The sequence below is a fragment of the Ursus maritimus genome, unplaced genomic scaffold (assembly GCF_017311325.1).
Source record: "Ursus maritimus isolate PB19 unplaced genomic scaffold, ASM1731132v1 scaffold_3, whole genome shotgun sequence".
Lineage (NCBI taxonomy): Eukaryota > Metazoa > Chordata > Mammalia > Carnivora > Ursidae > Ursus > Ursus maritimus.
In genome coordinates, this window is record NW_024425563.1 from 51,017,185 (window position 1) to 51,032,935 (window position 15,751).

A 15,751-nucleotide genomic window follows, 5' to 3' on the forward strand; every position below is an offset into this window, starting at 1 on the left:
CAGCCCTACAGGAGATATTAAGGGGGGTTTTACAAAGGTAAAAAGGCCCCAAAGGTGATACAGAACAGAAAGTCACAATTGATAGAAACAAAGACTTTACTGGCAACATGGCATCATTAAAATCATATTTCTTAATAATCAGTCTCAATGTAAATGGCCTAAATGGTCCCATAAGTGCCACAGGGTTGCAGATTGAATAAAAAAGACATGACCCATCCATTTGCTGTCTACAAGAGACTCATTTTGAACCTAAAGATACATTCAGACTGAAAGTAAAGGGATGGAATACCATCTTTCACATCAATGGCCCTCAAAAGAAAACTGGGGTAGCAATTCTCATATCAGATTGGATTTTAAACTAAAAACTATAGTTAGAGACACAGAAGGGCACTATATTATTCTTAAAGGATGTATCCAACAAGTGGATACGACAATTATAAATATATATGCCCTCACCAGGGGAGCAGCAAGATACACAAACCAACTCTTAACCAGAATAAAGAGACATATAGATAAAATACGTTAATAGTAGAGGACCTCAACACTCCACTATCAGAAATAGAGCACCGGAGCAGAAAACCAACATAGAAACAAGAGCTTTGAATGCCATACTCGACGAGTTCTACACCCCAGAACCGAAGAATACTCATTCTATTCTAATGCCCATGGAACATTCTCAAGAGTAGACCATGTTCTGGGACACAAAACAGGTCTCAACTGATACCAAAAGATTGAAATTATCCCCTGCATATTCTCAGACCACAACGCTCTGAAATTGGAACTCAACCACAAGGAAAAATTTGGAAGAAACGCAAACACTTGGAGACTAAGAACCATCCTGCTCAGGAATGACTCGATAAACCAGGATATCAAAAATCAATTTAAACAATTTATGGAGACCAACGAGAATGAAAACACAACAGTCCAAAACCTATGGGATACTGCAAAGGCAGTCTTAAGGGGGAAATACATAGCCATCGAAGCCTCACTCAAAAGAATAGAAAAATCTAAAATGCAGTTTTTATATTCTCACCTCAAGAAGCTGGAACAGCAACAGAAGGACAGGCCTAATCCACTCACGAGGAAGCAGTTGACCAAGATGAGAGCAGAGATCAATGAATTAGAACCCAGAAGTACAGTAGAGCAGATCAACAGGACTAGAAGCTGGTACTTTGAGAGAAGCAATAAAATTGACAAACCGTTGGCAAGACTTATCCAAAAGATTAGAGAAAGGACCCAAATTAATAAAATTATGAATGAAAAGGGAGAGGTCACGACCAACACCAATGAAATTGGAAGGATTATTAGAAGCTTTTATCAACAGCTTTATGCCAATAAATTAAGCAATCTGGAAGAGATTGAGGCCTTCCTGGAAACCTAAAAACTACCAAGACTGAAACAGGAAGACATTGATTTTTTAAACAGACCAATCGATATGAAGAGATTGAATCAGTGATAAACAACCTTCCAAATAACAAAACTCCAGGCCCGGATGGTTTTCCTGGGGAATTCTACCAAACGTTCAAAGAAGAAATAATACCTATTCTCCTAAAGCTATTTCAAAAAATAGAAACAGAAGGAAAGCTACCAAACTCATTCTATGAGGCCAATATTACCTTGATCCCCAAACCAGGCAAAGACCCCATCAAAAAGGAGAATTATAAACCGATTTCCCTAATGAATATGGACGCCAAAATCCTCAACAAGATCCTGGCTAATAGAATCCAACAGAACATTAAAAGGATTATCCATCATGACCAAGTGGGATTCATCCCTGGGATGCAAGCGTGGTTCAACATTCGCAAATCAATCAGCGTGATATATCATATCAACAAGAAAAGACTCAGGAACCATATGATCCTCTCAACTGATGCAGAAAAAGCATTTGACAAAATACAGCATCTTTTCCTGATTAAAACCCTTCAGAGTGTAGGAATAGAGGGTACATTTCTCAATCTCATAAAAGCCATCTATGAAAAGCCTACATCAAATATTATTCTCAATGGGGAAAAGCTGGAAGCCTTTCCCTTAAGATCGGGAACACGACAAGGATGCCCACTCTCTCCACTATTATTCAACATAGTACTAGAAGTCCTTGCAACAGCAATCAGACAACAAAAAGAGTTACAAGGTATCCAAATCAGCAATGAAGTCAAAAGGTCTCTCTTCACAGATGACATGATACTCTATATGGAAAACCCAAAAGAATCCACTGCCAAACTATTAGAAGTTATAGAGCAATTCAGTAATGTGGCGGGATACAAAATCAATGGTCAGAAATCACTTACATTTCCTAACATAATATAATAAAAAATCATTTAAAAAAAAGAAAAAAAAAGAAATCAGTTACATTTCTATACACGAATAATGAGACTGAAGAAAGAGAAATTAGGGAAGCCATCCCATTTACAATAGCACCAAAAACCATACATTACCTTGGAATTAACTTAACCGGAGACGTAAAGGATCTATATTCTAGAAACTATAAATCACTCTTGAAAGACATTGAGGAAGACATAAAAAGATGGAAAAATATTCCATGCTCATGGATCGGAAGAATTAACATAGTTAAAATGTCTATGCTACCCACAGCAACCTACACTTTCAATGCTATCCCGATCAAAATACTGATGACATTTTTCAAAGAGCTGGAACAAATAGTCCTTAAATTTGTATGGAACCAGAAAAGGCCCCGAATCTCCAAGGAACTGCTGAAAAGGAAAAACAAAGCTGGGGGCATCACAATGCCGGATTTTGAGCTGTACTACAAAGCTGTGATCACAAAGACAGCATGGTACTGGCACAAAAACAGACACATAGACCAATGGAACCGAATAGAGAACCCAGAAATGGACCCTTGGCTATTTGGGCAACTAATCTTTGATAAAGCAGGAAAAAACACCTGGTGGAAAAAAGTCTCTTCAAAAATTGGTGCTGGGAAAATTGGACAGCTACATGCAAAAGAATGAAACTTGACCGCTCTCTCACACCATACACAAAGATAAACTCCAAATGGATGAAAGACCTGGATGTGAGACAGGAATCCATCAAAATCCTAGAGGAGAACATAGGCAGCAACCTCTACGACATCGGCCAAAGCAACCTTTTTCATGACACATCTCCAAAGGCAAGAGAAACAAAAGATAAAATGAGCTTGTGGGACTTCATCAAGATAAAAAGCTTCTGCACAGCCAAGGAAACAGTCAAAAAAACTAAGAGGCAGCCCACAGAATGGGACAATATATTTGCAAATGACACTACAGATAAAAGACTGGTATCCAAGATCTACAAAGAACTTCTCAAACTCAATACACGAGAAACAAATAAACAAATCAAAAAATAGGCAGAAGATATGAAGAGACACTTTTCCAATGAAGACATACAAATGGCTAACAGACACGTGAAAAAATGTTCAAAATCATTAGCCATCAGGGAAATTCAAATCAAACCCACACTGAGATACCACCTTACGCCAGTTAGAATGGCAAAAATAGACAAGGCAAGAAACAACAATTGCTGGAGAGGATGTGGAGAAAGGGGATCCCTCCTACATTGTTCGTGGGAATGCAAGTTGGTACAGCCACTCTGGAAAACAGTGAGGAGGTCCCTTAAAAAGTTAAAAATTGAACTACCCTATGACCCAGCCATTGCACTACTGGGTATTTACCCCAAAGATACAGACGTAGTGAAGAGAAGGGCCATATGCACCCCAATGTTCATAACAGCATTGTCCACAATAACCAAATCGTGGAAGGAACCGAGATACCTTCAACAGATGACTGGATTAAGAAGTTGTGGTCCACTCTGTCCCCAAGGACTCGCAATGAACAGAGGAGAGAGAATGTAGGAGCAGAAAGGTGGAACCGGGAGAGGAGTTAAGATGGCGGAGGAGTAGGGGGCCCCTTTTTTAGCCGGTCCCCTGAGTCGAGATGGATAGGTACCAGACCAGCCTAAACAACCACGGAACCAGCCTGAGACGCAGGAAGATACATCTGGATCTCTACAAATGAACATCTCCAGTGCTGAGTATTGAGGTACGAAGCGGGAGCCGTGAATCTACGCACAGATATCGGAAGATAAACGGAAGGGGGAGGGAGCCGCCACATTCGGGCGCCAGGAAGAGGTAGCCACCTGCACTGGGGAGTGGGCGGGCTTGCGGACGGCACCCGGGAGAAAACAGACTGTGACCGTGAGCAGGGAGCGCACGACACCAGACTTCTCATGGAACTCCGGTGTGCTCACTGGATCCAGACTGAGACCGGGAGCTCCCGGAGCGCGCGCAGGGCGGCTGGCGGGCCACCTGCTCGGGGGAGCTGGCGGGCTCGCGGACCAGCACCCGTGAAAACAGCAGACTGAGACCGTGAGCCGGGAGCGCACGCCACCAGGCATCTCGCGGAACTCCGGAATCCCGGTGTGCTCACCGGAAACAGACTGAGACCCGGAGATCCGGGAGCGCACGGGGGCGGCTGGCGGCGTTAGAAACACAAAGGACAGAGTCGCGCCGGCCCTGGAAGTGAGGGCTGGGACGCTGAGTGTGGGGCGCACATCCTGGGACGCTGCAGGGTTGAGCAGCACCAACAGTAACAGAGTTAGAGTGGCCAGAACATCAGTGGAGAACGTTCGCGATCCCTGCTCTGTGACAGAGGCTGAAATTCGGCCGCTGCTGCTCTCTCTCTCAGAAGAGGCACAGCAAACCGCCAGGGAAAGCTGCCAGAGAACAAAAGCCTAGAAGTACCGGCTCACAGGGTGCCCATCCCCCCTCGCAGGGGACGCGGAGACTCTACCCAAACAGGGTTGCCTGAGTATCGGCGCGGCAGGCCCCTCCCCCAGAAGGCAGGCTGAAAAATCAAGAAGCCCACAACCCGGGCGCCTGGGTGGCGCAGTCATTGAGCGCCTGTCTCCGGCTTAGGGCATGATCCCAGCGTTCCGGAAAGGAGTCCCTCATCGGGCTCCTCCGCTGGGAGCCTGCTTCTTCTGCTCCCACTACCCCGCTTGTGTTCCCTCTCTCGCTGGTTGGCTGCCACATAAATAAATAAATACATAAAATCTTTAAAGAAGCCCACATCCCTAAGATCCCTATAAAACAAGGGGCACGGCCTGGGACCCAGTCAATAATTTGGGCTCTGGAAACCCCGCAACCTCTCTTCATCAGAATGACAAGAAGGAGAAGCCCCCCCCAGCAAAGAAAAGACAGTGAGTCTGTGGCCTCTGCCACAGAAATAATGGATATGGATGTAACCAAATTATCAGAAATGGAATTCAGAGTAACGATGGTCAAAATGATGAGTAGAATTGAAAAAAGTATTAACGAAAAGGTTACTGAGAATATAGAATCCCTAAGGACAGAAATGAGAGCGAATCTGACAGAAATTAAAAATTCTATGAGCCAAATGCAGGCAAAACTAGAGGCTCTGACGGCCAGGGTCGCAGAAGCAGAGGAACGGGTTAGTGAATTGGAGGATGGGTTAATAGAGGAAAAAATGAAAATAGAAGATGGTCTTAAAAAAATCCACGCCCACGAATGTAGGTTACGGGAGATTACTGACTCAATGAAACGATCCAATGTTAGAATCATCGGCATCCCCGAGGGGGTGGAGAAAAACAGAGGTCTAGAAGAGATATTTGAACAAATTGTAGCTGAAAACTTCCCTAATCTAGCAAGGGAAACAAACATTCGTGTCCAAGAGGCAGAGAGGACCCCTCCCAAGCTCAACCACGACAAACCTACGCCACGTCACGTCATAGTGCAATTCGCAAATATTAGATGCAAGGATACAGTATTGAAAGCGGCCAGGGCAAAGAAATTTCTCACGTACCAAGGCAAAAGCATCAGAATTACGTCAGACCTGTCTACACAGACCTGGAATGAGAGAAAGGGTTGGGGGAGCATATTTAAAGCTCTTTCAGAGAAAAACATGCAGCCAAGGATCCTTTATCCAGCAAGGCTGTCATTCAGAATTGATGGAGAAATAAAGACATTTCAGAATCGCCAGTCACTAACCAATTTTGTAACCACGAAACCAGCCCTACAGGAGATATTACGGGGGGTTCTATAAAAGTAAAAAGGCCCCAAGAGTGATACAGAACAGAAAGTCACAGCCAATACAAACAAAGACTTTACTGGCAACATGGCAACATTAAAATCATATCTCTCAGTAATCAGTCTTAATGTAAATGGTTTGAACCATCCCATAAAACGCCACAGGGTTGCAGATTGGATAAAAAGAAATGACCCATCCATTTGCTGTCTACAAGAGACTCATTTCGAACCCAAAGATGCATTCAGACTGAGAGTAAGGGGATGGAGTACCATCTTTCACGCAAATGGACCTCAAAAGAAAGCTGGGGTAGCAATTCTCATATCAGATAAATTGGATTTTAAACTACAGACTATAGTTAGAGATGCAGAAGGGCACTATATTATTCTTAAGGGAAGTATTCAACAAGTGGATATGACAATTATAAATATATATGCCCCCAACAGGGGAGCAGCAAGATACACAAGCCAACTCTTAACCAGAATAAAGAGACATATAAATAAAAATACATTAATAGTAGGGGACCTCAACACTCCACTCTCAGAAATAGACAGAACACCCTGGCAAAAACTAAGCAAAGAATCAAAGGCTTTGAATGCCATACTCGACGAGTTGGACCTCATAGATATATATAGAACACTACACCCCAGAACCAAAGAATACTCATTCTATTCTAATGCCCATGGAACATTCTCAAGAATAGACCATGTTCTGGGACACAAAACAGGTCTCAACCGATACCAAAAGATTGAAATTATCCCCTGCATATTCTCAGACCACAACGCTCTGAAATTGGAACTCAACCACAAGGAAAAATTTGGAAGAAACTCAAACACTTGGAGACTAAGAACCATCCTGCTCAGGAATGACTCGATAAACCAGGAAATCAAAAATCAAATTAAACAATTTATGGAGACCAATGAGAATGAAAATACAACAGTCCAAAACCTATGGGATACTGCAAAGGCAGTCCTAAGGGGGAAATACATAGCCATCCAAGCCTCACTCAAAAGAATAGAAAAATCTAAAATGCAGTTTTTATATTCTCACCTCAAGAAGCTGGAACAGCAACAGAGGGACAGGCCTAATCCACGCACGAGGAAGCAGTTGACCAAAATTAGAGCTGAAATCAATCAAGCAGAAACCAGAAGTACAGTAGAGCAGATCAACAGGACTAGAAGCTGGTTCTTTGAGAGAATCAATAAAATTGACAGACCACTGGCAAGACTTATCCAAAAGAAAAGAGAAAGGACCCAGATTATTAAAATTATGAATGAAAAAGGAGAGGTCACGACGAACACCATTGAAATTGGAAGGATTATTAGAAATTTTTATCAACAGCTATATGCCAATAAACTAAGCAATCTGGAAGAGATGGAATCCTTCCTGGAAACCTATAAACTACCAAGATTGAAACCGGAAGAAATTGATTCCTTAAACAGGCCAATTAATTATGAAGAAATTGAGTCAGTGATAAACAACCTTCCAAATAACAAAACTCCAGGCCCGGACGGTTTTCCTGGGGAATTCTACCAAACATTCAAAGAAGAAATAATACCTATTCTCCTAAAGCTATTTCAAAAAATAGAAACAGAAGGAAAGCTACCAAACTCATTCTATGAGGCCAATATTACCTTGATCCCCAAACCAGGCAAAGACCCCCTCAAAAAGGAGAATTACAGACCGATTTCCCTAATGAATATGGACGCCAAAATCCTCAACAAGATACTTGCTAATAGAATCCAACAGTACATTAAAAGGATTATCCATCACGATCAAGTGGGATTCATACCTGGGATGCAAGCGTGGTTCAATATTCGCAAATCAATCAGCGTGATACATCATATCAACAAGAAAAGACTCAGGAACCATATGATCCTCTCAATCGATGCCGAAAAAGCATTTGACAAAATACAGCATCCTTTCCTGATTAAAACCCTTCAGAGTGTAGGAATAGAAGGTACATTTCTCAATCTCATAAAAGCCATCTATGAAAAGCCTACTGCAAATATTATTCTCAATGGGGAAAAGCTGGAAGCCTTTCCCTTAAGATCAGGAACTCGACAAGGATGCCCACTCTCGCCACTATTATTCAACATAGTACTAGAAGTCCTTGCAACAGCAATCAGACGACAAAAAGGGATCAAAGGTATTCAAATTGGCAAAGAAGAAGTCAAAATGTCTCTCTTTGCAGATGACATGATACTCTATATGGAAAACCCAAAAGAAGCCACTCCCAAACTATTAGAAGTTATAGAGCAATTCAGTAACGTGGCGGGATACAAAATCAATGCTCAGAAATCAGTTGCATTTCTATACACGAATAACGAGACCGAAGAAAGAGAAATTAGGGAATCCATCCCATTTACAATAGCACCAAAAACCATACGTTACCTTGGAATTAACTTAACCAGAGACGTAAAGGACCTATATTCTAGAAACTATAAATCACTCTTGAAAGACATTGAGGAAGACATAAAAAGATGGAAAGATATTCCATGCTCATGGATTGGAAGAATTAACATAGTTAAAATGTCCATGCTACCCAGAGCAATCTACACTTTCAATGCTATCCCGATCAAAATACCGAGGACATTTTTCAAAGAACTGGAACAAATAGTCCTTAAATTTGTATGGAAACAGAAAAGGCCCCGAATCTCCAAGGAACTGTTGAAAAGGAAAAACAAATCTGGGGGCATCACAATGCCGGATTTCGAGCTGTACTACAAAGCTGTGATCACAAAGACAGCATGGTACTGGCACAAAAACAGACACATAGACCAATGGAACAGAATAGAGAGCCCAGAAATGGACCCTCGGCTCTTTGGGCAACTAATATTTGATAAAGCAGGAAAAAACATCCGGTGGGAAAAAGACAGTCTCTTCAATAAATGGTGCTGGGAAAATTGGACAGCTACATGCAAAAGAATGAAACTTGACCACTCTCTCACACCATACACAAAGATAAACTCCAAATGGATGAAAGACCTCGATGTGAGACAGGAATCCATCAAAATCCTAGAGGAGAACATAGGCAGCAACCTCTACGACATCGGCCAAAGCAACCTTTTTCATGACACATCTCCAAAGGCAAGAGAAACAAAAGATAAAATGAATTTATGGGACTTCATCAAGATTAAAAGTTTCTGCACAGCCAGGGAAACAGTCAGAAAAACTAAGAGGCAGCCCACAGAATGGGACAATATATTTGCAAATGACACTACAGATAAAAGACTGGTATCCAAGATCTACAAAGAACTTCTCAAACTCAATACACGAGAAACAAATAAACAAATCAAAAAATAGGCAGAAGATATGAAGAGACACTTTTCCAATGAAGACATACAAATGGCTAACAGACACATGAAAAAATGTTCAAAATCATTAGCCATCAAGGAAATTCAAATCAAAACCACACTGAGATACCACCTTACGCCAGTTAGAATGGCAAAAATAGACAAGGCAAGAAACAACAATTGTTGGAGAGGACGTGGAGAAAGGGGATCCCTCCTACATTGTTGGTGGGAATGCAAGTTGGTACAGCCACTCTGGAAAACAGTGTGGAGGTCCCTTAAAAAGTTAAAAATTGAGCTACCCTATGATCCAGCCATTGCACTACTGAGTGTTTACCCCAAAGATACAGACGTAGTGAAGAGAAGGGCCATATGCACCCCAAAGTTCATAGCAGCAATGTCCACAATAGCTAAATCGTGGAAGGAGCTGAGATGCCCTTCAACAGATGACTGGATTAAGAAGTTGTGGTCCATATATACAATGGAATATTACTCAGCTATCAGAAAGAACGAATTCTCAACATTTGCTGCAACATGGACGGCACTGGAGGAGATAATGCTAAGTGAAATAAGTCAAGCAGAGAGAGACAATTATCATATGATTTCTCTCATCTATGGAACATAAGAACTAGGAAGATCGGTAGGGGAAGAAAGGGATAAAGAAAGGGGGGATAATCAGAAGGGGAAATGAAGCATGAGAGACTATGGACTATGAGAAACAAACTGAGGTCCTCAGAGGGGAGGGGGGTGGGGGAATGGGATTGACCGGTGATCGGTAGTAAGGAGGGCACGTATTGCATGGTGCACTGGGTGTTATACGCAACTAATGAATCATCGAACTTTACATCGGAAACCGGGGATGTACTGTATGGTGACTAACGTAATATAATAAAAAAACATTAAAAAAAAAAAGAAAATACTCAACAAACTAAAAGATAAAAAGACAAAAGATAAAACTCAAGATAATAAATGAAAAAGTCCACAGCTACTACTCAGTGGTGAAAGATGAAGGTTTCTCCTCTAAGGTCAGGAACAAGACAAGAATGCCCACTTTTGCCACTTCTATTCAACACAGTGCTGGAAGTTCTGGCCAGAGAAATTAGAGCAAGGGAAGAAAAAAAAAAGTAACCAAATTGGAAAGGAAATAATAAAATTATCATGGTTTACAGACAACATGACTCATATGTATAAAACCCTAAAGATTCCACAAAATCACATGTTAAAATAAATGAATTCCGCAAAGTTGTAGGATACAAAATTAACATGCCCAATCAGCTGTGTTTCTATACACTATCTAATCAACAATCTGAAAAGGAAATTAAGAAAACAAATCCATTTACAGTGGAATCATAAAGAATAAAATACTTACCGATAAATTTAACCATGGAGACAAAAGACGTATATACTAAAACTACAAGATGTTGCTTAAGAAATTAAAGAAGACACCAACAAACAGACACTCTATATTCATGGACTAGAAAACTTAATATTGTTAAGATGTCAGTACTACCCAAAGCTATCTACAGATTCAATGCAATCCCTACCAAAATTCCAGTGACTTTTTTTGCAGTAGAAAATTCCATCCTCAAATAGCCAAAAACAATCTTGAAAAGGAAGAACACAGCTGGAGCTCTCAACTTACTGACTTCAAAACTAACTACAAGCCCACAGTAATCAAAACAGCGAGTAAGCAGACACCTGGGTGGCTCAGTCAGTTAAGCATCCAGCTCTTGGTTTCAGCTCAGGTCATGATCTCAGAGTCGAAAGACTGTGCCGTGTGACAGGCCATGCACTCAGAGCAGTCTGCTTGAGACTCCCTCTGCCCACCCATCCACCCACCCACCTGTGTATGCGCTCTCTCTCTCTCAAATAAAAATCTTTTTAAAAAGGGTGGGGCACCTGGGTGGCTCCGTCAGTTAAGCATCTGCTTTACGCTCCAATCATGATCCCGGGGTCCTGGGATCAAATCCTGCCTCAGCTGAGCTCCCTGCTCAGCGAGGAGCTTGCTTCTTCCTCCGCCCCACCCCCTCTGCTTGTGCTCTCTAATAAATAAAATCTTAAAAACAGTGAACAAGGGAGACCAATGGGATAAAAGAAAGAGCCCATACAATCAAAGGATTTTCAACAGGGGTGCCAAGTTCATTCAATGGGAAAAGGGCAGTCTTTTCAACAAATGGAGCAGGGAAAACTACACATCTACGTGAAAGAGAACAAAGAGACCCTTACTTCACACCATCTACAAAAACTAACTTAAAACCGATCAAAGACCTAAACATATGACCTAAAACTTTTAGAAGAAAACACAGTGGAAAGGCTTCCTGACACATGACGCTGAATTTGGCAATGACTGCTTGGATATGACACTAAAGGCACAGGCACAATAGATAAACTGGACTTTATCAAAATTAAAAGCTTTTGTGCATCAAAGGACACTATCAACAGTGAGACAATTTAAAGAATGAAAGAAAATATTTGCAAATCACGTATTTGTTTTGGGACTAATATCCAGAATATATACAGAACTCCTACATCTTCACAACAAAATAAACCAACCTGATTATAACACAGACAAAGACTTCATTAAGGCTTTTCTCCAAAGACATACAAATGGCCAGTAATACGTTAAGAGGGTGATCAACATCACTAATCGTTAGGGAAGTGCTAAGCAACACACAATGAGATGCCACTTCACACCCATTAGGATTTCTATGATCAAAACCCCAGAAAATAAGAAGTGTTGGCAAAGATACAGAGAAACTGGAACCCTTGTGAACTGGTGGTGGGAATGTAAAGTGGTGCGGCCACTAAGGAAAAGAGCATGGTGGTTCCTCAAAAAATTAAAAGAATTACCATGACCCAGCAATTCCACTCGCAGGGACATGAACAGACATTTCTACACTCATGTTTATAGCAGCAATATTCACAATCTCCAAAAGGTGGAAGCAACCCAAATGAAATTCAATGGATGAATAGATAAAATGTGATCTATACATATTACACTCAGCCTTAAAAAGATGAAATTCCAATACAAGCCACAACATGGATGAACCCTGAAAACATGTTAAGTGAAATAAGCCAGTCATAAATGGACAAATAGGGTATGAATCCACTCACATGAGATACTTAGAGTGGTCGACTTCAGAGAGACAGAAAGCAGAATGGTGGTTGCCAGAGTAGGGAGGGAGAATGGGAAATTACTGCTTAATGTGTACAGAGTTTCTTGTTTTGCAAGATGGAAAACATTCTGGAGAGGGACGGTGGTAAATGACTGTACAATGATGTGAATGTAACTAAAGCCACTTAACTGCACACTTAAAGATAAAAGGTAAAATGGTTAAAGTGTAAAACCTCTCAATGATCACTTCTAAGTCTTCACCTTACTCTGTCCCACTAGAACATCTAACAGAGATCCTAGGACCCTGTCTTATAACTCTTCTCTATGCCCTCTTGGTTCTCTTTCCAACTACTTCTTTTTTGGAATCTTCCTTTGCTTTGCCATAGTGCACCAGGGTTCTGTTTTCAGTCCCCTTCTTCTTTTACCACCCTTCTCTAGGCAAACTTAACTTTGTTTTGGTCTTAACCGTCCCTTTTATGAGCAATTTTCAACAAGCTGAGAGAAGTTATGCTCTCCTATAGAGTGTTATCAGAATCAGCTAAAGGCCTCCAAATATATTCCTCACTCTGATTCCTATTCAGTGTAATTAGAAAATGAACTGCCTTCCCTTTCCTCAACTAGACTTATGAACTCAAAGGAAGGTGAGGACTAGATCTTTTTCATCTTTCCAATACCCAGCACAGTGCTTGGAAACACTGGACACATTCAAACATTTGAATTAAACTACAGGCCAACATGGTCCAACAGAACCTTTTCTTTTTTTTTTTTAAGATTTTATTTATTTATTTATTTGACAGAGAGAAAGACAGCCAGCGTGAGAGAGAACACAAGCAGGGGAGTGGGAGAGGAAAAAGCAGGCTCCGATGCAGGGCTGGATCCCAGGACTCGGGGATCACGCCCTGAGCCGAAGGCAGATGCTTAACGACTGAGCCACCCAGGCGCCCCCCAACAGAACTTTCTGCAATTATGGAAATGTTTTATAGTTGTGCTGTACAATATGGTACCCATTAGCCACATGTGGCCACTGAGAACCTGAAATACGGCTAGTACAACTGAAGAACTGAATTAATTTATAATTAGTCACATATGGCTATTGGCTACCACAGTGAACAGGGCTGCTCTAGAAATTCCTCTGGGTTATACTGTCTTCTAGCCTGCCCCAAATTATTTACTTTAATATTTTTATTTATATTTTTTATTCATTCATTCATTCAATGAGCACAAGAGACAATAATCAGAAATATTCTAACTCATTTGCTCCCATAATTTTCACTATCAACAAACATCAAACACTCATGCAAATATTGAAAATCTGGGCTTCTTACATCATCTCATGATGGATATACTTTTTAAGTGCTGGTCCTCAGCATGATGCACTGACACTCTTCCATTAAGTTAATGATTCCAAAGAGAAAAGAAAGCATCCTACCATTTTCACAATGTAGTAGGCCATCGCATGCAAGTGCCGGGTAGAAGTTCCACTACCAATCACAAAGTAGTCTGTATATTTCAATTCTGGAGGAACCTTGATCACACAAATGTCTCTTGCATTTTCTTGTCTCAGAAGTGAAACCAGCATATCGATGTCAAACTTGGGACCAGTATAATCTGAAATGCACAAAGATTCACTTGTATCAGGTGGCCAAGTAGAAGATTCTGTATGCATGTAACGGTGAAACTGCTCCTCCATGACAGTGTTTAGATCTAAAATGTTTTGAAAAACAGCAGCGTCCAGGCCTCCTGGAAGCTAAACCTAGGCAATGGTTTCATACAGCACCGCTCAACTTTTATGGGAAGAGAGAACGTTCACCTTACACAGAGCCACCATACACGCTTCACTATTACCACAGGCGAGTAAAACCATACATCCACAGCAAATGGCTTTCTGTTCCCTAATACTTGAGGAAATGAGCAACACACCTCGAACATACACAGAACTACCACTGTGAGCTGAAAAGGCTCTTAGGTAGTATCTGGTCCACAATCTTAACACTTGAGAGATGAAGAAAATTAGGCCTAGCAGAAAAATGCGTGGGCCGCAAGCCAGCTAACGAGATCTAAAACCTCAACAGTGATACTCATTTTGAATCCTCAAGGTTTTCTTACAAAGCCATTTGGGTTATGTAGCAACTGCTATTTGTGAACATTTAACTTTCTTTTTTCTGTAGAGATCTGCATATTCTGTTCTTTCCCTTGGAGTATTAGAACCTGTAAATTTATAGCTCTCTTACATTCTAAAGCTGATTCCCAAGAACCCGGTGGCTAAGTCTACAAAGACCTCTCCCTCTCACACCCCAACCTTTCACAGATGAGACCTGTTTACAACCTCTCAGATTTCTAAAAGGTTGCAATAATTAGCGGACCTTCAATTGGCCCCGTCTCCTGTTAGCGCCTCTTACGCACCTCTCAGACCCCAGCCCCTCCTCAGGACCCTCACGCCCTAACACTTTCGGCAAGTCCACTTCCCAGGACTCTAGCAAGAGTGTGAAGGGAGCTGAGGCCAGTGAGGTTGTGAGGCCAAGCGTCCGGTGCGGCCATGCGGACGTCTGCGGTTTTGGAGACGTCAGTTTATCTCCTGGCCTGTTAAACGCCAAGGTGGTGCCAACATCTTTGAGCTCCCTTCCAGCTCTGGAGCTGTAGGAGCTTTGTGACTCCAAGAGAAATGCATGAACGGGAACTCAGAGGCTTCTCGGCAGAGACCCGGCTCCCGGCTGCCCGGAAGGGCCACCGCCACCCTCCTCCAGACCCGTACCTGCTGTGCCTGACTTCGGGCGCCCCTGGCCGGCTGCCCCCTCCGCCCGCTCCTCCAGGCCCGGTCCGCCGTGCAGGCCGCGCGCGCGGTCGGGGCTCAGGCAGGCCCGGCCCAGCGCGGGTCCCGCCGTAAGCCGCCCCGCGGCCAGGAGCCCAAGCCGCGGCCCCGCGCCCGCCGAAGGCCCGGCGCCCGGGGGAAAGGCCCTGCGCCACAGCAGCAACCCGAGGCGCCGCGCCACACTGCCTCCAGAGCTCACCGGCATAGCTAAGCGACGACTCACGGCGGGGCGCGGGGAGGGGGGGGCGCTTAATGGAGCCCGAGCAGGTCGGCTTTCCATTGGCCAGGCCAATGCGCCAAGGCCTAGAAAATTGACGTAAGGGGCGTGGGCGGGACCGGAGCCCGGAGGTGGGCGGAGTCTGAAGGCCTGTGGGCCCGGCGGTGACCCGGAAGGGCTGATTTGGAATTAGATTTTGTGGGAGCCCAAGGCGTGGTGTTTGACCGCCCTGCTCTTGCTTTGCCCTGCGTCGTAGTGCAATGCGCTACGGTCTCCACT

General features: G+C 42.8%; 1 protein-coding gene across 1 annotated transcript in view; it reads right to left on the reverse strand.

Annotated features, from left to right (window-relative positions):
* Nucleotides 1-15,481, reverse strand: part of MALSU1 (mitochondrial assembly of ribosomal large subunit 1) — a 23,127-nt gene extending 7,646 nt beyond the window's left edge. The window contains exons 1-2 of the mRNA XM_040643728.1: nt 15,199-15,481; nt 13,876-14,054 (exon numbers count right to left, since the gene is read on the reverse strand). Of these exons, the coding sequence (XP_040499662.1) occupies nt 13,876-14,054; nt 15,199-15,460 (441 nt within the window). The 5' untranslated portion in view covers nt 15,461-15,481. The remainder of the gene's footprint in view (nt 1-13,875; nt 14,055-15,198) is intronic.
* Nucleotides 15,482-15,751: the final 270 nt, after the last annotated feature.